This window comes from Mytilus californianus, unplaced genomic scaffold (assembly GCF_021869535.1).
Source record: "Mytilus californianus isolate M0D057914Y unplaced genomic scaffold, xbMytCali1.0.p SCAF_8, whole genome shotgun sequence".
Lineage (NCBI taxonomy): Eukaryota > Metazoa > Mollusca > Bivalvia > Mytilida > Mytilidae > Mytilus > Mytilus californianus.
Window position 1 is genome coordinate 11710057 of NW_026262734.1, and position 23044 is coordinate 11733100.

The 23044-nt window shown below is 31.9% G+C and overlaps 1 protein-coding gene across 1 annotated transcript; it reads left to right on the top strand.

Annotated features, from left to right (window-relative positions):
- The first annotated feature begins 75 nt into the window (after window positions 1-75).
- On the top strand, window positions 76-8137 carry LOC127712091 (39S ribosomal protein L16, mitochondrial-like). The gene is made up of 4 exons (XM_052218300.1): window positions 76-177; window positions 4301-4360; window positions 6742-6911; window positions 7664-8137. Exons 1-4 carry the CDS (start codon window positions 123-125, stop codon window positions 8120-8122), a joined length of 744 nt encoding a protein of 247 aa, XP_052074260.1. The 5' UTR covers window positions 76-122; the 3' UTR covers window positions 8123-8137.
- Window positions 8138-23044: the final 14907 nt, after the last annotated feature.

Genomic DNA, 23044 nt, shown 5'->3' on the forward strand with positions numbered 1-23044 from the left:
GTATGGAAAAAGTCCGAGAGGGCAAAACAAGATTTTTGCAGACCATTTCGGTCTGCAAAACGCTTTTAGTTACGAATTTTCATTACTGAAAATCAAGAGAATAATCTGCACTGAAGACAAAAATGAACTGTCTTGTAAAAAACCTTTGCAGAAAACATTTACTTTTGTTAACAAAATGTAATATAATTTTTTGAATAAGTAACTCCTTGTTGTATTTTTCAGTATATATGATAATTTCAGTTGTTCTGATGGTGGTGAAAACTCTCTAAGAATGATATAATAATATGAGGCAGGCATTACCTTTGAGAGGGGACGAAGTTTGTATGAATTTTTTTTTTAATTCAAACATATTTTAGCTTCAAAATCTGTTAAAAAAGAAACGGAAATAACGTAACGTTTCCGATTTCGGTTCTGTTGTTAGGGATTTTATTTGTAACGTTATTTATGTTATGACGTCATATTCAATGTAAACAAAGAAACGCTATCATCAGGTAACGGTTTTTCATATCAAGGAATTATTAAAAATGAAATTGGTATTGCGTTCCTTCCTATATTTCACTAGACTGATAAATATATATTTTACTTAACGACTCATGCAAACGAGACCGGAAAAAGGAAGTAGATTTCTGCGCAAATGCAGGAAAATAAAAAAGTCTGAAAATAAAAAAGTTAACGATTTTGAGTTCATTAGTAGAATGAAAATTTCGGGAAATTTTCCCGAATTTTTTTTTTTTTTATTGATTTTTCTACCGTAATAGGGGACTTCGTCCCCTTATTATGTTTGTGAAAGTACATGTAGCTAGTGTTGACAACACTGCAACAGGTTCACTGAATCTTCAATTTGAGGCTGGTGTTACAATGTTTGTACCTGTCAAGTCCATATTATTATTCGTGATACTTTTTGGTAATCGGATAGATAAAAAAATTTGCAGGAAATAGCTGCATTTTTACGTTATGACCACTGACACTGTATAAACAGAGTGAAATTATACACCAATCTCGTTTTTATATGAATGAGTTACACCGGTTGACCCAGGGTCATTCGGGTAAAGGACGTCTTCAAAATCAGTTTTTACTGTGACGTAATAACATAAGCATACAACTTATCACTATTTTGTCCTCAGTGGCGGATTGACCGGAGGGGCACAGGGGGCACGTGCCCCCCCAGTCGGGGTCACCAAAATTTTTTCTAACATAGTTTTATTGCTAATGTATCTGTTTATGTAGATATCTAGATCTAAAATCAAGACACAGCTTGATTTGACTTCCTAAAGTGGTCGTTAATTAACCCCAGCTTCAACTAACTCGAATAATTCTGCGCCCTCTAGCGGCCCATAGCCTATCGAGGTTAATGTAGCAATCGGAGATTAGACGGAGATCGGCGGAATATAACGACTGACATTATTCGGGTTAAGCTTCAACATGCGTGATTTATGACAACTTATCGATGGGTGTGTAAATATTGACACCTTTGTGTAATGTCTAAAAGCATTTATGTAAACTACATGTACATCTACCTGCTGATTGGAATTAATACGAATATATTTATTGATTTCTAATACAATATTACAGGATCAAGATCGATTAACAAGAGAAATCTTCTGATCAGGAAAGAAATTACCAACTAAAATCGGTCTGAAAAGAATATGTAAAAATAGATGTTTAGTGTCAGGAATGTTAGTATCGATATGAGATACGTCTTTATTACCAAACACTCACATTGTTTACGGTTTCTGGGGAATGTGTCTTTCTCAGAACAGTCTTTTTCGGACTTTATTAAACAACAAATGATTTTTTTTTCAATGCATACAGCATTTTTTTAAACTGAATGTCGTGTTTTTTCCCCTTATTTTTTTTATGGAAACCAATGATTTGTCTTTAAAAAAAAACCTTCCCCCTCCACAAAACATGAATGGTCTGTGCCTTATATATATATATATCATTAATAAAATGATATTGTATTTTTAGAAAACCTATACTCATATTTGAGATAAAGAACAGCAATAAAAGCGCTGTTCCTTTGCTTATTGTGTGTTTTTTTTGCTGTGCATGTACTGATTTTGTGTCGTGGATGGATACCCCATATCCTTTCTTTTTCTATTATATAGTACAGTAAATTGTGTATACACATTTTTTTCTTGTTTTAATTACCATGTATGAGGGTATGAATAGGTTACCATGAATGGTTTACCGTGAATGAGGGTATGAATGGGGTCTACAGATTAGAGAATAATGGTCAAAAAGTAAAGACTAGAAAAAATTGTGCCCAAAAAATATAGAAAACAGATTAAAGGTGTGATGAACTATAAAGAATAGAGGACAATTGGCAGCAAATAAAAGAGTAGAAAGAAATGGGTCCAAAAATAATGAAAAGATATAGAAATGAAGACCTGACCCCCCCCCCTTCCACGACCACCATCATCCCCAATACATGAGACCACCACCACCCACACTCGCATATCTAAACTAAACAAATCTTTAATTTTGGTTTCATGGTGCCCCCCAGACTTGGGAAATCTGTGCCTCTTGAACTATTGACACCGTACAACAATCACTTTTCCATTGTGGCGAACCTTTGTGATGTCCAGTAATGGTGGACAAATAGCGATAAGGTGTATTGTGCCATAGGAAATTTACGGGAAAGTGCAAGCATTTGAAAGTGGTCTATTTGCAAGTGCAACTGCTATTTTGGATTCACTAGTATATTAATTTTTCTTTTTGTTAATTTTTGTATTATTATTAGCAACCTCTCTTATTGATATGAGGCAGGTGCAACCCAATGAACTCCTATAGGTTATATGTAACTAGGTTACTATGCTGACTATGCAACCTTTACCAATGAGAAAAAACCAATCCTTATAGTTGAATTTAAAAGGCACAATATATATATATATATTTATATATATATATATGTTTGACCAAATGTGAAACAATTCAATCGAAAAAACAATTAACAGTCTGATTTATAACATAACAAAAAAACAAAAGAAAATGAATATAAAAGATAGCTACCAATGTCAATGGGCAACTACTGAATTACATGCTCCTGACATAAAATTTACTTTACTGATTTTTGATTGCTGATTTAAACCTTAAAAAAAAATCAGGAAAAATTACAAAAAAAAAAGATTGAGAGCAAATGCATTTCCATATTTCCAAGGGCATAACTCCTTTTAAAATATATTAATCAGCTCTAATTTTTAAACCTGTCCAAGACCTAAACCTTTGATTCAAATTTCATAAAAATCCTACATAATTTGTACATGTGAGAGCCATTACAAGACTGGACAACAAATACACTGTATTTCTATATCATCTGCACTCTATTGCGACTGTGGAAGTAGAAAGGGATCAAGGGTTTTGAAATAGGGCAGGTGCTGCATCCTCTCAAAATGTTCTTGTTCGAGCACTGCAGTAACACACTGGCATGGATAATCTAATTTTAAAATACAATAAAACTCTCAAAAATGAGAAGAAAAAACATTATCTATTGATATAAAAGTATTTAATTTTAAATGTCATAATAATATTCTGATATGCATGTTTCTGCCTCTCACAATTTTTAGAAATCTGCACAGACCAGAGGTGCAAAACATTTGTACTTCCAAGGGGCATAACTACTGCAAAAATGTTTGGTCAGGTCTCATGGCTGATTATAATTCATTTGAGACATTGATGATTTAAATCTTTGATATAAATTTCTGAACAAATTGGACAGAAGAAAGTCCTGCATTTCTATACATTGTATCCCTGCACTGTGTTGCACTGGATGACACTAGAGACAATATTTGTCTGTTCAAGTTACAATTTCCAAACTATTTGAAATTATTTTTCAGCATGATCAGCATATTTTTTAAAGCTTGGCAACTGAGGAAATTTTGTTCCTAGTGAATTGAGTTGTTTGTCATTATTTGATGGAATACAATACAATCTATACAATTCATGTCTATCCCTCACATAATTATGAAAATTAATGTTATTTTCATGTTCTGAACAATAAAAATGTACGATGACCATTACAAGACTATGTCACCTGTTGCTTTAGATAAATACCTTTTCAACTTTACCTTGTGGATATGTCATCAGATGCAGTCCTTTATTGGTTATATATATATATATACATGAAATAAGCTAATGGTATCTTTAGTTGAAAACTCATTTCTGCTTTCCCAAATTGAAAGATGATTTGAATTGCTAGAGTAAAAGAAATAGGATGTTTTGCATTATGCACTACATGTTTTTACCCTCATTAAGCTGAAATTTATTGGATTAGATAATTGTAAAATTTGATTTTTTTCAGGGTCAGAAGTAACTCAGGTTGCCACATACATGAAGCTGAAAATGCCAGAAAAGGAGGAAGGTAATTTTGGTTGATAATTCAACCTTTTGGTATATTTGGGATTTCAGTGTTTGCCTCATTTAAAAGTTTTTTATTCAGCCATGCTGGATCTATGTGATCACTCCAGATTTTGAGATGGTGCAGAACTATAAGTTGAACACGTATCATGCAACTTATTATGTGTTTTTATGACTTGCAGAAACTTTATACACCATTTTAATCATCTACTGCTTACTGTTGACATGTTATTTGCCCTTGAATTAAGAAAATATTGGTCGAACAGCTACTTTATTTTAGATATATACTTGCATATAGTTCCTTTTTACATCAAAATTTATAATAAATTACTATTTATGAATTAATTTGAAAAAGTAACATACCAAATTTAAGCAGCTGAAAGTATTTTATCAGTATCTAATGCTTGTATAAGTAATTGAATAAAATTTGGTACATGCTGTGTATTAATATCAAAGTTGATTCCCACACTTTTTTTGAAATGCTTTTTCAGTCTTGTATCATTTTTAATTTTAGTTTCTTGTGTATAATTTGGAGTTTAGTATGACGTCCATTATCACTGAACTAGTATACATATTTGTTTTGGGGCCAGCTGAAGGACGCCTCCGGGTGTGGGAGTTTCTCGCTGCATTGAAGACCCATTGGTGGCCTTTGGCTGTTGTCTGCTCTATGGTCGGGTTGTTGTCTTTTTGACACATTCCCCATTTCCATTCTCAATTTTATTTTATTTAAAGTAAGAGTACTGAGACAATACAGTATGATAGACAGCTGTCATAATTTACAAACAATTACACTAATTGGATCACCTACACTTTAATGCCAATCTGATATCTTAATATCTCTTGTATTACATAATGGAATACACAAGTATTGATCTCAATAATTGTTTATTCAATCACTTTTGATTTGCACTACATAAAATTATTCTGTAAATTGTGTCTCAAAGATGAATTATTAAGGATTACAAAGCTGCATTTTTTGCAAAGAAAAGACAAAAAACAAAATATGTATAAAAAATGCAAGCAGGGTCTATTTTACGTGTAAAATCAGTATTATAATCATCTGATATTAGTCAATAATTTAGGTTAATTTAAGTTACAATTATCATTTATTTGCTTGAAACAATAAACAAAACTGCACAACTCTAACCTGGGCACTTTATTTGTTTATTCCCTATTATATTGCTATTCAATAGTGTATTTGTACATGTATTTGAATACAGGATTTTTTTGTTCTCAATGAAGAATGAACACCAATTTAAATAAATTTTAGTCATTTAATTTTTATTCTTTCTGGAAATTATTAAGTCAAACTTCAGGTATAAAATATACATGACCTCCATTTGAAGATTTCTATTTCAATCATGTCAAAATTATTTAATTGAAAAGAATAAGATATTAAAAACCAGTACCATCTTCTTAAAATTGAAGTATCAAAAGAATTTGTATCAATATCGAGCAAGAAATTCTCCATCTATGGGCAATTGAATCTTTTTAGGAACATTATGGAAAGGAAATAAAACTTTCATCTTCAGTGTCATATAATTTTTCTGAAGGGTATTATTTTAAAAAGAAAATTAGTTTGTGTGGCTGTCACGACTTAGGAACCTCGTCAGTGATTTTCTTGTGACATTTCTGACTAGTTTTGTTATTTCAAAAATATTGTGTTGATGGCAGATCTTTGATTTTTTTGTTGCATTTATTCACATCTTGTATAGATGATTTAGAGCTTGACATATTGTATAGATACTGTCTACTGTTAAAGACTGGATGTCTATTTGTTATTTTTGTCATTAAGTTGCTGTCACATTGACATGCACCCCACATCTCCTTTTATTCATTATGATATTTTATTTTTGCAATCTACATGTAATGCATTGTCAGTTTTCACCCTATTCAATCACTGGCTTCTCTTCAGTTAAATTTTAGGATTGTATGTAAATAATTCAGCAGAATCTGAGAATAATTTTGCTGTAAAATAAATCATCTTGTATGTTCCTTAATCAACTACCAGTACCTTATGAATAAATGGAGATTCATGGTAACTGTTACTAAGACATAAATTTAAGAATAAGAAATCTAGAGGTCATTATGGTCTTCAACTATTGGCAAGTGTCTAAACAGTATGTCAAGAAATGAATTGCCCAGAGTCTATATTTTTTTATTTAATTTAACATCTTTAACAGAGACTTTGAAAACAGCATTTTTCCAAAAAAAAAAAAAAAAAAAGATATAATAAATGAGATCGTTTCTCACTTCATACAGACGCTAAAATAATTTTGCATCCAAAATTAAAAGACAAGATAATACATTTTTAGAGGTTCATGTGTGTCTGTGTGAAAGTTAATATTGTCTGTGCATTGTGGTATAAATCATGTTTTATTACAGATTTAGAACTACCTGTAAATAAACTGAGGAGTAAGCTGTCACAGTTTGACAAAGTACCACAGAACCCCATTCCTTCTGCTAAGCCTCCAACCATGTCTAAAATGTTGGACCATATGAGAGGTCCAGAGATGGTCCATAACAAACTTATCTATGGACAATTTGGAATACAGGTATTTAAGAAGTCATTAGATATATATATATAGTTATTATGTGCTATATAATTGCCCCAAAAAACAACCTCCTAAAGTGACGGAAAAGGTGAATTTTGAAAGATAAAAACCATTAATACAGATGAGACATTTTGAAAGAAATTATCAGGAAAATCATACGCTGCATTTCATGGTCAAAAACTTAGTTCAACTTAGTCACTTGAAAATCCTTTAGAGTTTAGTTATATATGAAACTTGACATGATAATTCACCATTACTAGAAGGTGTATTGCATACAAGGAAAAATACCATAATACATGAAAATGATAACCTATAAATATGCAGAAATCATTCTGCACCCAAACTTAAAAATCTCTTTGAGTTACAATGTAGGGGATGAATCTTGACACATCATTATTCACCCCTATTAGAAGGTGTGTCATAAACAGGGAAGAATACTGTATGTTGTTAATAAAGCTCAAAAATTTAATTGAAACTCAAGACACCCCTGTGCATATGAATGTACACAATGTGTACCTATCACTAATATTAGTGGTGTATCAGTAAACTATTTGCCTTCCATTGATATTAGCCTTGTTTAAATAAATAATCATGGTGACTTCTAAAGCTTCATCACTATTTGTCTTTTGACTTGCAAAGGGACACAAATAATACTTTAAAAAACTTAATGTTATCATACTCACTTTTTTTCCTTGACCTCCGTATATGTGCACTCATGAATAATAAAATTATACTTTTTGCTTTAATTTTAGGCTTTGCAAGGAGGTCGTCTTAGATTTGAACATTATAATTTAATTCGTTTTGCTATAAATAAGCATATACAGGAAGGTAAAACATTTGGTGTATGGAGAGTATCTCAACCGTGGCAAGCTGTATCTAAAAAAGGTGCAGGGAAACAGATGGGCCAGGGCAAATCTGACATTGACCATTATGTTTATCCACTTAAAGCAGGCCATATCATATTTGAAATTGGAGGCAGAATTGAATTTCTTGATCTGCAAAAAACATTAAAAGTTGTGGAACAGAAAATGCCTTTTAAGGCACGTATAGTTACACCACAGATACTTGAAGATGATGTCAAACAAGAAGCAATCCTGAAGGAAAGGAACATAAATCCATTCACTTATGAACATTGTTTGAAAAATAATTATAATGGAGTGAAAATCTACCATAGTCCTTATGATTTGTATTATCTAAATAAAGATAAATAAAATAGTATTACTGGGCATGATGAATTTACTTTTTGTATTGCAATTTTTGTATAGCAAATACACTAAAACCTGCTATAAAGGTGGCCTCTATTAAGTGAAAACCTGTCTTGTCAGGTCACCCTCTTCTTTACCATTTGTGGTAATATCTTTGCATAATGAACATCAATTCAAAGGTTGCCTCTCTTATAAGGTCATTTTCTTTGGTACTAAAGATGACCTTTGCATACAGGCTTTTCCTGTAGCAATAACTTTATTCGTAATCAATAAAGCTCATGCCTTTAACAAATATTCACAGCACAATAGCATCAGTGTCCAGATAGTAATTAATGTACCAACAGTAGAGAATATACAATAAAATCAACAGTTCCAGATTTTTTCAGCAAGATGTAAATATTTTCCTAAATTCTTTTTCTTTCATATTACTGGTATGAACAAACAATAGTTGTTCAAGTTTGGAACTAGATAATCTTCACCAATAATAAGTTTTCATATACATCTTCTTGTATTTCTTAATTATAAATGTTTACCTTGGTCTCTTGTTTCCCAAATTGTAGAAGGTTGTGGGTTTGATCCCTGGTTGGACCAAACTAGAGACTTGAAAATCGGGTTTTGATGCTTCTCCACTGAGCACATGTATGGCATTATAGCGTATGAGCAAAGACAGGTTGAAAGTGAGTCTTTCTAGTGGCAGTTATCTTGTGAACTAGCACATTAAAAATCCAGCTCATGTACATACCAGGGTTCATATCACATTATCATGTCATCATCATGAAGAAGAGAGGGGAAAGATACCAAAGGGACATTCAAACAGTCATAAATAAACTGACATGTTCATATTTCTGTGGTCTTAAAGTTGACCTTTACATACAGGTTTGAGTGTTATAATAACCAAATTCGTAGTCAATACAGCTCATGCCTTTAACAAATATTCACAGGACAATAGCATTAGTGTCCACTTAGTTGTTAATGTAATAATTGCAAAAGAGAGGCGAAAGATACCAAAGGGACATTCAAACTCATAAGTCGAAAATAAACTGACAACACCATGGCTCAAAAAGAAAGAGACCAACAGACAAACAATAGTACACAAAACACAACACAGAAAACTATAGACCGAGCAACACGAACCCCACCAAAAACTAGGGGTGATCTCAGGTGCTCCTGAAGAGTACGCAGATCCTCTCCACATGTGCCACCCATCGTGTTGCTCATGTTAGCACAAACCATGTGATAAGTCTAATTCAGTAGGTCACATTCGGGAAAAGGGGACCTGATTGTAGTTACGACTATTGTAACATGTCTGTTGTCATCTATGAATCGGATTTTCTGTAACGGTCAACCAACTCACGATGGCGTCCATAAAATTTATGAAGGGATGATCTCAACTTCACCACTTGGAACTCTTGGTTTAATAGCTTCCTTGTGAGCAGTAACACTTTATCAAGGAAATCATGATAGGAAATACAAGCCCTGGAATATCGTTTCAACTCGGAGATACAAAAATGTATTTACTCTCTATGCCGAACCTCATTGTCAATTTCTAGATGTAAGTCAAGTATGAGGCAGACATAACTGTATCTGTTGTATCCTTGTTTCTCAAGTTCGTTTGGATAGATGCGTTCAATAGTCGCCAAATTTTGAATTATTTAGTGAGAGAACATCATCTATATAGCGGAAAGTGAAGTTAAAGGATACTGCTAATTTCTTTTCTTTCTTCCTAAGAAGTTCCTGTATGAAGTCAGCCTCATATTATTAAAGGAACAAGCCGGCAAGAAGAGTAGCACAGTTGGTTCCCCTGGGAATGCCGATTGTTTGTGTTGAAAACACGTCATCCAAACGTAACAAATATGTTGTCAGTCAAGAAATCAAGCATCTTGATAATGTCAATTCCAGAGAATTTTTTGTTTGAATCAGAATGATCTTTATAAGGTACGATTTATATACTTGATTGTATCTACGTTGGCCATTCTTTTGTATGAAACAAAGCAAGACTAACTCTTTCAATTTGTTTTTTGGTTTAGAATGGGGAATACTTGTGTAAAGTGTTGAAAAGTCAAATGTTTTTAATACTGTTGCAAGATGAAAGATTCTTAGATTGCATGTACTCTGAAAGATCTTGGATTTTTTAAGTATCTACATCTGATTCACGCCACCTCTAGACTATGTAGTATCAGAATAACAGGAAGTTCAGCCCAGCTTTGATAATTGCTAATAAAATTGATGTTAATAATTTAGAAAGAGGTTTCGTGTAGCATTTGGAAAACACAGCAATATAACTTTGTTTGTAAGGACACTTATGCAACTGGACATTAAGCAGCCATCCATCTATCTAAATTAAATGACTTTTAGTTACTTTAATAGTGTCCATTATATCTTACAGGCAAAATCTTTCCAATATTCATTTTAATTCCACATGTTTTAGATTGATTGCTTGATTAATGATTGTTTATATATATATATATAACTATATTTGATGTATTGAATGATTTAAATGTGTAAATGTTTGTCTGACAGGGTTCATCTGACCTTGACCTTGTTTTCATGGTTCATTGGATAATGTTTAAGTTTTCGTTCGTCTCTCGTATACTATAAGCATTAGATCAACAATATTTAATACATGTAATGGGTGCACATGTTTGCCAGGTTCACCTGACCTTGTCCTCACTTTCTTGAGTTATTGATAATGTGACGTTTATGTGTTGTTCGTAGTCAAACCTTTATCGAAAAGACTTTCAACATAAATTCAATCTTAATCAGTTAAGCAGGCGAGGAATTGCAGCGTGTGCACTCTTGTTCAATATATGTGACTGTATATATATTTTTATAGGTTTTTATCCAACGCAATCATATGTTTGAACGTTGTTTTCAATTTAGACTTGTTTATATATTTTCGTTTGGGCTTGTATTATATTTGCCTTTGCCCTGGGTTTATATAATTCGTTCATCCTATTTCGACTCTTTAAAATTCAAGAGTCTATCCTAAATTGAGGTAAATTATATGGCCTTCTAAATACCGTTTCGATTCCTAACATCACTGAAGAGACATTAATTGTCGAAATCCGGATATGGTGTAAAAATTTTTGCACCTCATGTTTGCGGTATACCATCTTTTCCGCAAGTCTAGTGTTTTCTGTTTGGTATTAAACTAATAATTAAGATCCATTTTGTTACGTCTGGTGATCCGTATATTTGGCAAACGCCATGGCATTCAGCAGGGTTTAAGAACATCCGTTGTTCGACGTGCTAGTCGAATGCGTTTTGTTAAAATATACTTTTTCACTTTTTTGGTCTTTTGGAAAATGTTGTTTGTGCTGTATTTAGATCCCTCTACCAAGAAATTTGTTTTGCATGCACACGTATAAAAATTGCGGTTTTTATCCAACGCAATCATAGGTATGAACGTTGTTTTCAATTTAGACTTGTTCATATTTTTATATATACATATATTTATTTCTTTTGATTTATAATAAAGAATGAGTACATTCCCATCAAAATCTAGTGTTGTATACGGGTTAACCTCTCAGTGTCAATCAGTCTGTCCATCTACTTTTATCCCCCTTCTTTTGAAACCCTCGTGTCTGTCTCCCTTTTGTTGCATCAATTAGTCGGTAAGACTTTTTCGTGATATGTTTCTCAGCGATCGCTTGACATGCTTTAAGTTTTACATTTATCATGGTCTTATCGTGTTTTAAGATGTGATGCAGTTTCTTTTTTGATAACTATTCCTGCAGTTAATAAAGGGTACAAAGGGTAGTCTGGTATATAGAACTGTTATCAACTGCATTTCTTCTCTCATCAATCAGTAGGACATATGCTGAGGGGGCGTACATTTGACTGTATGGGATACATAAATAAGCCACTTGGAGTCGGAATAGGGACATACAATCCAATGATTCGTATATGGAGAGTATCGTTTACTCTGAACATTAAAGAACCATTGCAATAACTCTCTGAGAGATTAATAGATAATTTTTTGCTCGACAAAAAATGAAAACAACACATTATATATTTGGATTTATACCTCCATCAGCAGCGCTCAAAGTCGAATATGTGAAAGCCAAGAATGTATTAGAACCGAAACAGTAGAAGAGCTTTATGACCACAAAGGAGCTAAATATAATAGCCAAATTCATATAAGGCAAAATTGCTTTCCCTAACGAAAATTGTTCATTATCAGTGGATATTAAAATTTCCCGCCAATCATCTTTGTCGACCCACTTTACACAACAGTCTTTATTGATTTAATGTTTTAATTGTTCTCATCCTGAATATGCATGAAATGAATGGCATTTGATATAAGTAAACACCAGTCAATCAATTTACACTTGATATTTCCACTATCTGAATTCGGTTTCTGGTTTTCATAGTGATGTATGACTTCGTTGTTGTCCTCTGTCCTGTAATTTTTATGAATTCAAGTTGTGTTCAACCTATAATACCCTATACTCTAAACATCGTTTTTGGGGAACGTATTTATTGCTTTAAAAAATTGTCAGTAATATTTTTTCCTGTATGCAACTGGTCCATTACATCCAACTAGATAAGCATGGAACCATCTCTTTGCCCCACACCAGACCAGACAGAATTGACACAAAATGCCTGAACTTTTATTTATAGCCTCAAAAAGAGTACATACATTTGGATTGTTTAAAACTGGCTTTTGATACTTCAGTTCACATGTCGCATAATTTTGTTGAATAAGTGTCTATTTTTCAATTTTCTGCAGATCCTTATTTTACAGTAATTTTCAATTTCCAAAAACAGTTAAACTTACATTGAATTCAGAATTAACCTTTAATTTTACACACGAAAATATAATAAGATTATTTGTCCGTTTATATATACCTGAACTTGTGAAATATTTATTGTCATAGATGTGCGAACATCAAGTTTTACAGAAGTTTGTATCACAGTTTGAAACTTGATCTATAAAATTGAGAATCGAAATGGGGAATGGGTCAAAGAGACAACCACCCGACCGAAAAAAGCCGAAGTCCACCAAGGGGTCTTCAACACAGACTAACATAGGCCAGAGTCTCCTGACTTGGGACAGGCGCAAACATGCGGCGGGGTTAAACTTGTTTTGCGAGATCTCAACCACTCCTATACATCTAGCCAATGTAGAATAAACAAAGAAGTCCGAGTCCGATGTCAGAAAAGGTAATAAAAGAAACTAAGCAAAATGACAATGATACATAAATTAACAAAGGACTACTAGCAGTTACTGACATGCCAGCTCAAGATTTATGTCTTAATCAGCTTAGTAGAAAAGTTGATGAATATATTTGTTATCAAATGAATCAGAATTGCAGTTATCGAATTATTTTCCAAATTTGAATTTGTGATGACAGGCGGATGCTTACTTGAATTATTTCACATCACATTTAGTTTTTATATACTCGGATTCTTTAGCAGATTACTTTTAACATGAAACTATCTCATCGCAAAATACCCTTTCTTATAAGATAAGAGAACGATTTCTCCCTTCTAAGAATACCTATACATAAAAATAATATGTACATATCTCTATTCTAAAATTGATGTTCCAGACTTTATACTAATATTATATATGTATATTTAGAGGTTCCTTGATAACCTGAATGCATTAATCTCTATAAAAAGTTAAATCACAAAAATACTGAACCCCGAAGAAAATTCAAAACGGAAAGTCCCTAATCAAATGGCAAAATCAAAAGCACAAACACATCAAACGAATGGATAATAACTGTCATATTCCTGACTTGGTACAGGCATTTCTTCTGTAGAAAATGGTGGATTGAACCTGGTTTTATAGCGCTAAACCTCTCACATGTATGACAGTCGCATCATAAACTATACCGTTGTCTCTCAACTTTAGATATTAATGTAAACAAAAATAATTTTGAAGTTTTTTATGAAGTGAAAAACGAGAAAACCTGTCAATAACTAATAGGTCGTTACCCTGTACTAGTGACTAACAGACAAAATCATTTATTGCATGCATACATGTATAATATCTATTTAAACACTTGATATTTTTAAATAATCTTAATATTTCCTGTGTGTTATACCTGTTAGTTATTTCAGAATCGTGTAAAGGTAAGAATGAGCTAACAATATATTTTTGCTGTTGCTTATTGGTAGAGCCCAATACCGTGTGACAATTTAATATTCATCTTTATGACAAGTGGTATTTGGGATTATGAAAATGAAGAAAATATTACACAAAGTGTCACAGATTACATTTATATTTAACAATACCTCTCAATGAGGTGCAATAGTTATCTATATAACTGATATACAATAGACAAAAACACATTAAAGTATTTTTAAGGAATGCCTCTTTCTGTCTTTAAAAACATAGAGTATTAATGAATAAATATGTATAAATAAAACATAAATATTGTCTTTGTTCATTCAATATTTTATAATGATCTCATTGGTCTTTTCTGTTTTGCTTATGCTACAAAGAGAAATAAAATAAGAAATATTTTAGGATTATAATTTGGTATCCTTATAACAATTATATTTACAATGGTAAGTTAATAACCAAACAGTTTTAAATGACATCACACAGCGGGATATCTGTGTATTCCTCGCAACCTTGACCTTTGAAACGCAATGTGCAAAAAATCTGTGTGTGCTAACAAGTATTTTTAAGGAATGCCTCTTTCTGTCTTTAAAAACATAGAGTATTAATGAATAAATATGTATAAATAAAACATAAATATTGTCTTTGTTCATTCAATATTTTATAATGATCTCATTGGTCTTTTCTGTTTTGCTTATGCTACAAAAGAGAAATAAAATAAGAAATATTTTAGGATTATCATTTGGTATCCTTATAACAATTATATTTACAATGGTAAGTTAATAACCAAACAGTTTTAAATGACATCACACAGCGGGACATCTGTGTATTCCTCGCAACCTTGACCTTTGAAACGCAATGTGAAAAAAATCTGTGTGTGCTAACCCTGCATTAAGTTATCATTAAACGAAATGTTTATCAGTGTAAAACAAGACCTGCTCTCAAAATACAACTTCGGCTTTGAGTGTTTCTGATGAAGGTAAATTCAGAAAAGCGCTTCGGAAGTATGAAATATATAACATGTTGTCTTCCTTTTTTCATGAATGACTATGAATAGAAATTCCAATGTCTTTGCAAGTATTATGATGCAATAATCAAAGTTTTATATCTGTTGATATACAATCAGCATATTCTACATTAATTTATATATCTAATGTATGTTTAAACGAAGTATTATAAATCTTCCAAATAACCTCGTTCAGATGTTCAGTGTTTCGGATATCAGTATCTATATTTTTCTATTTTGTCTCACATATTAGCATTAAGGCTTCAAACTTCTTACATTTAGTGCAAAACAGCAAATAAACTTCCAAAATAGTCTCATTATGATATCTTTCATAAATGTTTCGATATGAGCAACAGCTTTACCCACAAAGCTACAAAATGTATTTTACAAAGATGTTAATGTTTTAAATATCTTTTTGGGTAAATTTGTTGGACAGAACTTAATATTAAAGTCAAGGTATCAAAATGAGGATATACTGCCAGATTATTTGACCCAAAAACTATGCATGAAGTTGCAATTTAGGTCCAATACGTAGATTTGGACATCTTAACGACGTTATAGTGACATCACAAGTAACATGTCTGAATTAAATTGTCCAGATCATATTAATCTGTTCATCAATGAATAAAATTAACATGATTTTGAAAGGTTTGAAAAAGTTTCAATTTCAGGGGCTAAAAATGACTCTGATCATACCTTCTCTTTAATCGTATGACAACAAACAGTTGCATCACGGATGAGCATATGATAAGCCTGTCAAATTATTCTAGTGAAATTGACGAAGGAAAGACAAAAAAAAGTAAAGAACAACAAATAGTAAAGTAATACAAATCAAAAAATATCTTTGAAATAATTGCCAGATTTTATTCTGTGTGGTAAAACATTTTCAGAGTTATCACACAAAGCTAATTTGACTTATTGACAGAAATGTTAATGGTCATACGGAGATTATGAAGTGGATATAGAAAACGTATCACTTACTTTTTCAAATTTGTACAGTTAGTTGTGTATATTGTGTGTGCAACAACACAGCCGGTGACGAAAAGCACAAACATTAAAGGAACAAACCAAGCCATGTTTGGAGAATATCTGAAGAATGTTAAGTACTGTATATCATTTCCTTGGGGAACAGGAGCTACATAACTTGTTGGAAATATAATATCAACCAACGTTGAAGCCTGTCTGCTTCCAATATCCACAGCATAAATGGTGAAATTTAAAATGGAGCCTTCGGTATAGTGAGTCAAACTTTGGCTGACAAATATCGAACCATTTTTGTCTACATGACATAAACCATAGTTGAAGTCTGTAAGCGCAATATGGTAAAAGATATTTCCTGAAATAAAATAAACAATGAATTACATTAAATCATTTATTGCTGCATGTCGTACAACAAATATGTTATGCCAAAAACGGGACTTTGATTTGCAGTGAGAGTGGCATTTTTCAAGCAGGATTATTATCGACAGTTCCAGGGATTTCAGGATAAAACACTGAGGTTTTTTTACCCCAGGCATGCTGCCTTACCCGTGTTTCACAAAACTTTTCGGAAATTTCATATCTTAATCTTCTTCAACTTAGTTTTTGATTTTGCTTTCAAACTGGTTTTATCGAGTGCCACTGATGAGTCTTATGTATACGAAATACGCATCTGCTATACCAAATAATAAGCCTGGTATCTTTGATAAGTTTTTCCTCGTATAAATAGACAAATCGGGATATAAGGCTCGACAGCTCTTTGTGTGATCTATTTGAAATTAGAACAAGAACTTGATGATTGTTAACTGACACATAACATGCAGTAAATAAAAAATTAAGAAGATGTAAAGTGCATTGTACTTTTTTGACTAAAACAAAATAAAAATGCATGCCTGTGTATGTAACATTGCAATACGACTGAAATACTAAGCTGGGATAAACAGAAGCACGAGATCGTTTTGAAATAGAAAACTTTTTTTTAATCAGTTGATATATAAAGATGAGACTATGTTTAGTTAAACAAGACAAATACAAAGGAGAAGATGAACATCAAAGCAAAATCAAAACCAAAACATATTCATATCATAATACTGGTAATCTTCAAACTTACCATAACTTCCAATATCATTATCAATTGCTTGTACCTGTCCGACAAATGACCCAACACTTGAAGTTACTGGTATATAAAACGTGTATGTACTATAGGTAAATACTGGTGCATTGTCATTCTCATTCGATATAGTTATATTAATGTAGGCCATATCCGTATATTCATTATCACTGATAGAAACATTACAGTTCACCTGAGATGCTGTACCGACCACGTCTAGATCATAGTCTGCTGAAAACGAAAGAAGACCTGTGGTAGAATCAATATCCAATCGGCCTGTGTCGGCACCACAGTCAAGGGAAAATTTTACAGCGTCACCATCTTCTTCTGTATACTGATAAAACGGGCCATAAAGAGCGGTACCACCCTAAATAATCAAAATAATAAAAGTTCAACAATTTAAGTTACCGGTTTTGTAAAATCTGCTATTAATATCATAAATGGGAGTAACATATAGTAAACATAATCATTTCTAGCTGAACGATGATGCTTCCTAGCAACAATTTACCTACTTATAGTTTAAAACATACTTTGTATTCCATTGTTTTAAAAATAATCACTTATGGCGTTAAGAAACCATAAGGTCGAATGTTTGTTAAAGGAATGATAGTTAGACGTTCACAGATAAGGTCGAATGTTTGTTAAAGGAATGATAGTTAGACGTTCACAGATTAAGGCAAAACCGAGACAAAAGAAAAAGAGAAACTTGAGACAAACGCACAATAATACACCGAAAAGGTAAAACTCCGAAATATAAATTGATAAAACGTTATTTTAAGCCAATTTAAAACATAGTCTTACATTTAATTAGGTGTATGACGGGAATCAATAAACGACGTTAAAATTCATTCCCGGATTGCCTCATCTTTTAACTTTTTTCAAGAATCTGATTGAATAAAGATGGTTTTGTCAAGCACATTGGAAGCGAATTATAAAATTGATGCATCATTATTTAAAACTGTAAACAATATAAGGATACACATATTACCAATTTGCAGTCATGCCAATTAATGGACCTTTCGCCATTATGGTTCTGAAGTGGCTTGCAAGATCTAGTACGGTATTTGAAAGACAAATTTTGTATACAATTAAAACAAGCTTTCGCTGGTCGTTAATTTAATCATTAACTTACTGTGTTTTCTGAGGGTGTTAGTGAATAATTCGTCTTTGTAAACACTGGAGGCTCGTTGACGTTCTGTATATTCAAAGTTATGTTAGTAGTATCTTCCAACAACGAATCGGAAGCACTAATTATCAACAAAAATGACTTGAATGGAATCGTCTCGTAATCAATATCATATAAAGATGTTATTAATCCAGCTGAAATATAACCAACAGCATTTACAGCGTATTCACTTCAAAAGAATCAGTAATAGAAAGAAAACTGTTTATCGGAAAGGGACAAAACAATAGCCAAAATCACCCTTTATTGATTTTATTTTACTAATTCTGTTGCCACAACAACAAAAAAACAATTATTTCAAATAAATTAAATATCAGGTGAATTTTCAAGCTGTTCTATGATATATTGGTTTGATTGTCCCATTTGTAAGAATATTCAATCAAAAGAAATGAACAGTAACAATTCTATTTTAAAGTAGGAGCAATTTAGTCAGAAATTATTTCGAAAAAGGTATAATTGTATAAAGGATTTTAAATCTTATTAAAGTACACAGTACCAAAGCTTTATATAATAATTTATATACTTTGAGTTTTAAAAACAATGCTTGGAACATGTGACTCCATTACAAATTCCTAAAGGTGGTCCAAAATTGAATTTTGTGTATTTTCAGTAAAAAGGAATAATCAAGTAATTCCTATTGAAAACAAAATTTCAAATATTGAAGGTAAAGCTATGTATTGTACTTTAGATACAAAGTAAATCCACAAAAATACCGAACTCCGAGGAAAATTCAAAACGGAAAGTCCCTAATCAAATGGCAAAATCAAAACCTCAAACACATCAAACGAATGCATAACAACTGTCATATTCCTTACTTTGTACAGGCATTTTCTTATGTAGAAAATGGTGGATTAAACCTTGTTTTATAGCTAGCGAAATCTCTCACTTGTGTGACAGCTGCATAAAATTCCATTATATCGACAATGATGTGTGAACAAAACAAACAGACATAATAGGTAAAAATGTCAAAATAGGGGTATAACAGTCACTATTGTTTTATAATCTTAATCACTATAAAAACAAACAAATATGCAACAAAGAAACACAAAAAGGCATATAGACAAAGCACATAAGCAATAAATGAAAGACAAGAATACAAAAATTTACCATAGCACAATAACAGAATGACGGGATATATAAGTACCGTGCCACGTCAAATGAATATCACCAAAAATAGACTAAACAGTAAAAGTAATATTCAAAAAGACAAATAAATGAATACTATAACACGTTATTAAGATGATAAACAGAGTCAGTACCAAGAATATATACTTCAAGACCATCGTGTATTATTTGTGAAGTTGATATTGTTTTTTAATGTTTATCTTGTATGTCTATGCAAACTTTAACCAAAGTCGTGTAAGATTGCATTCTAGGACTAAAGGAAGGGCTAAATTGCATTTTTATAAATGGATATATTTAAAATTAAAATGAAAAATCCTTCAAATACAATATATTTACATGTACAATGAATATACTCTTCGATATTTAAGTTCTATTATATCTACCCTGAAAGTTAAACGATCTGTTTACCCTTCCGGAGCACCTGAGATCACACCCAGTTTTTGGTTGGGTTTGTGTTGCTGAGTCTTTAGTTTACTATGTTGTGTTTTGTGTACTATTGTTTGTCTGTTGGTCTTTTTTCTTTATTTGTCATGGCGTTTTTCAGTTTATTTTCGACTTATCAGTTTGAATGTCCCTTTGTTTTCTTTCGCCTCTCTTTTACACAAATACAGGGGCACTTGGTGACACCTCTTTATATATTGAAACAACAGATAATTTATGTGTGGTAAAATATTTTATGTTTATGACAGAACGGACCGGAATTTGTTTCCACAAAATTAATAAATTAATAAATTGCAGATGTTTAGAAACAATAGTTTTATTCAAAATATCGACGAGGATTAATATACTAAACTTTACACGATAAAAGTACAGTTCGAGAAATACATTTTGTTTGGTAGCAGTCATTTTCATATAAAAATACCGATCGTTATAAAAACTTTTAAAACAGCAATGTGTATTCATATTGAATATTTAAATGATTGAATGTTTTGTAAAAACATTCAAATGTTTTAGAAATGAGACGAAAGATACTTCTGTGGCTGACATATATAGATGCAACCATATTTTTGATAATACACTGTCAACCTGGTAAACACATGAAACCCCTTCGATTTTTAAAAATAGGTTTTAGTAACTTTTGATAGTGACTAAGAGTGAATACAATCGGTGGAGAGGGTGAATTTGGCTCCCTTTCATTTGTAAGAAATATCGTAAACAATTAAAGCTCACGATGAATGACCTTTAGAACAATGGAGTAATATTATGTTCAATATCACATATATTGGTATTTTGAGGATATAATATAACATACCAATTGTACTAATGAATAGGAGCGATAAAAATCATAGAATACTATCTTACTTGATTGATCAACATTAAAATAAACAGCGCCCTCTGGTGGAGAATATATGACAGAAAACGTGTGATTGTCCAACAAGTCTTCATCTGTAATTGTCGGTTGAAATACGGACGATCCAGAATTTATACCTTCGAAGACAGTTATAATCTGCGATGGAAATTGGAACGAAGGAGGAAAATTAATATCTACAAACAGAAGAAACAAGTACTCAGACCAATATGATACAACTGTAAGCCAGAACGCTACCTAACGAAGATCATAAACACTATTTGTTAGCTGATTAGACAAAATAGCAAGCGAAAATGAAGCGTATAAAATTGTGGATATTTTTCAAATTGTCGGCAAATTGAAAAAAAAACTTATTTTAGACAGTATATCTAAATTGGCTTCGATTTTCAACTTTACAAGTCTTATATAGATGTACCGGAATGTTTTCTATTACAACAAATACTTATTATATAATAAATAATATTTCATTACTGAATTTATATGGAAATCACATATAAGCAGAAAAGCGCTTCGGATGCACGAAATTTATAAATTGTTGAATTCATAAACTACGCGTGATTGATATAGCACAAATAATTATATGTTTAATCTCTCATATTATTGAACAATTGTTTGACGTACCTGTAATACGAACGGTTAATGATCGAGCAGCAACCACATTTCGTCCATCTGATACACTTATGTACAAATCATATCCTGCTACAAGTTCATTATTTATAGAGCGTGCAAAAGATATTTCACCAGCTGAAATATTAGTCATGGAATCATAAGAATTTAATAAGACGAACCGACCATAAATACACATAATACAAAATACATCGGTTTAACAATAAATGAAAGTAACATATTCAAGAAAAACTGCGATGACAGTTTGTGTCAATCAATAAGTTTATTTCAGCTCAATGTCAAGTTCGAAACGCAACACAAATCCAGTATGTTATCTGCCTAAAAATGAAAATACCACTTAATATATTGATGTGTTCGCACCGTTTTTCTAGATTTACCAAGAACGCTAATAATTGAAACAGTTAAGATAATGATGTATAAATGAGGAGCATCATGACCAAAGTAACCTTTATAAATAAAGCCACATTCACTCAAGGTCAACTTTGGAACCTTATTTCAAAAGTTCTCATGGTAAGTCAGCCATAAACAACTTTTTGGAAATCACGTGGTTATTTGATTATTAAAAAGTACGTTCTGAAAAAAACACCAAAGTTATAGATACGTTGACCAAGAAAGCCATTGATTTATATAGGTATATATGTAGAATAATGAATGAATTGTTCATTTAGATCTCAGTATGAAAGATATTTTTACAGTTAACTTTATTGATCGAAATGTTTGCATCACACGTTTAAGACTTGTTTTTATATTTCCACATTAACTTTGCGAAAGGAAATCTTTGAATTGGTTCAGTCACTGCAATACATATTTTGTTAAGCAATGCTAGATGCGAATAATGTTTTGTCAATCTATTCGGTATTGTGTTCGGAGTGTTTCGGAGTGTTTCATTATATTATTGGCGAAACACGTTCTACCACTCTGTCGTCATAATTGTGATGTTCATAGACAATAGCTCATAGCTATAATCTATAAGTTAGTTATTAAGTTAAATTATAATCACGAGGCGACAAAATCAGTTTTCAACTTAAAGATCGTCGCAGTTGTCTTGGAAAAATCCAGGTAGGTAGAAATAGTTCAATTTTCACATATTCTAAATTTAATTCTAATATGACGTGCTTCTTTCGCTTTGTAAACAACACCATGATAAAATACTCGATATATCTATACTTAGCGCAGACTCAGAGATATAAATAATAATGGATGTTACAAAATACCTCCTACGTAAATCCACATGTATCGGAACTTATTTGCAAATGCTATGCCGATTTCATTGTTTTAAAAATTACAATTGAAAAAAGACTTCTTATTCGGATGCATAACAAAAAAAAATACATGCGAAATAGCTCGGAGAAATCTACAAAATCAAAATAAATTAAAATTCCGCGAAAGTCCTTTAATGCTTTTGGCTCATTTAAGTCATTTCAAAACATGACGTCATACAAATGAAAACGCTAAAACTTAAGGTTTTTCCGTTACGTGAACCATGGAAGTTCGTATAATATTGCATTAAAAT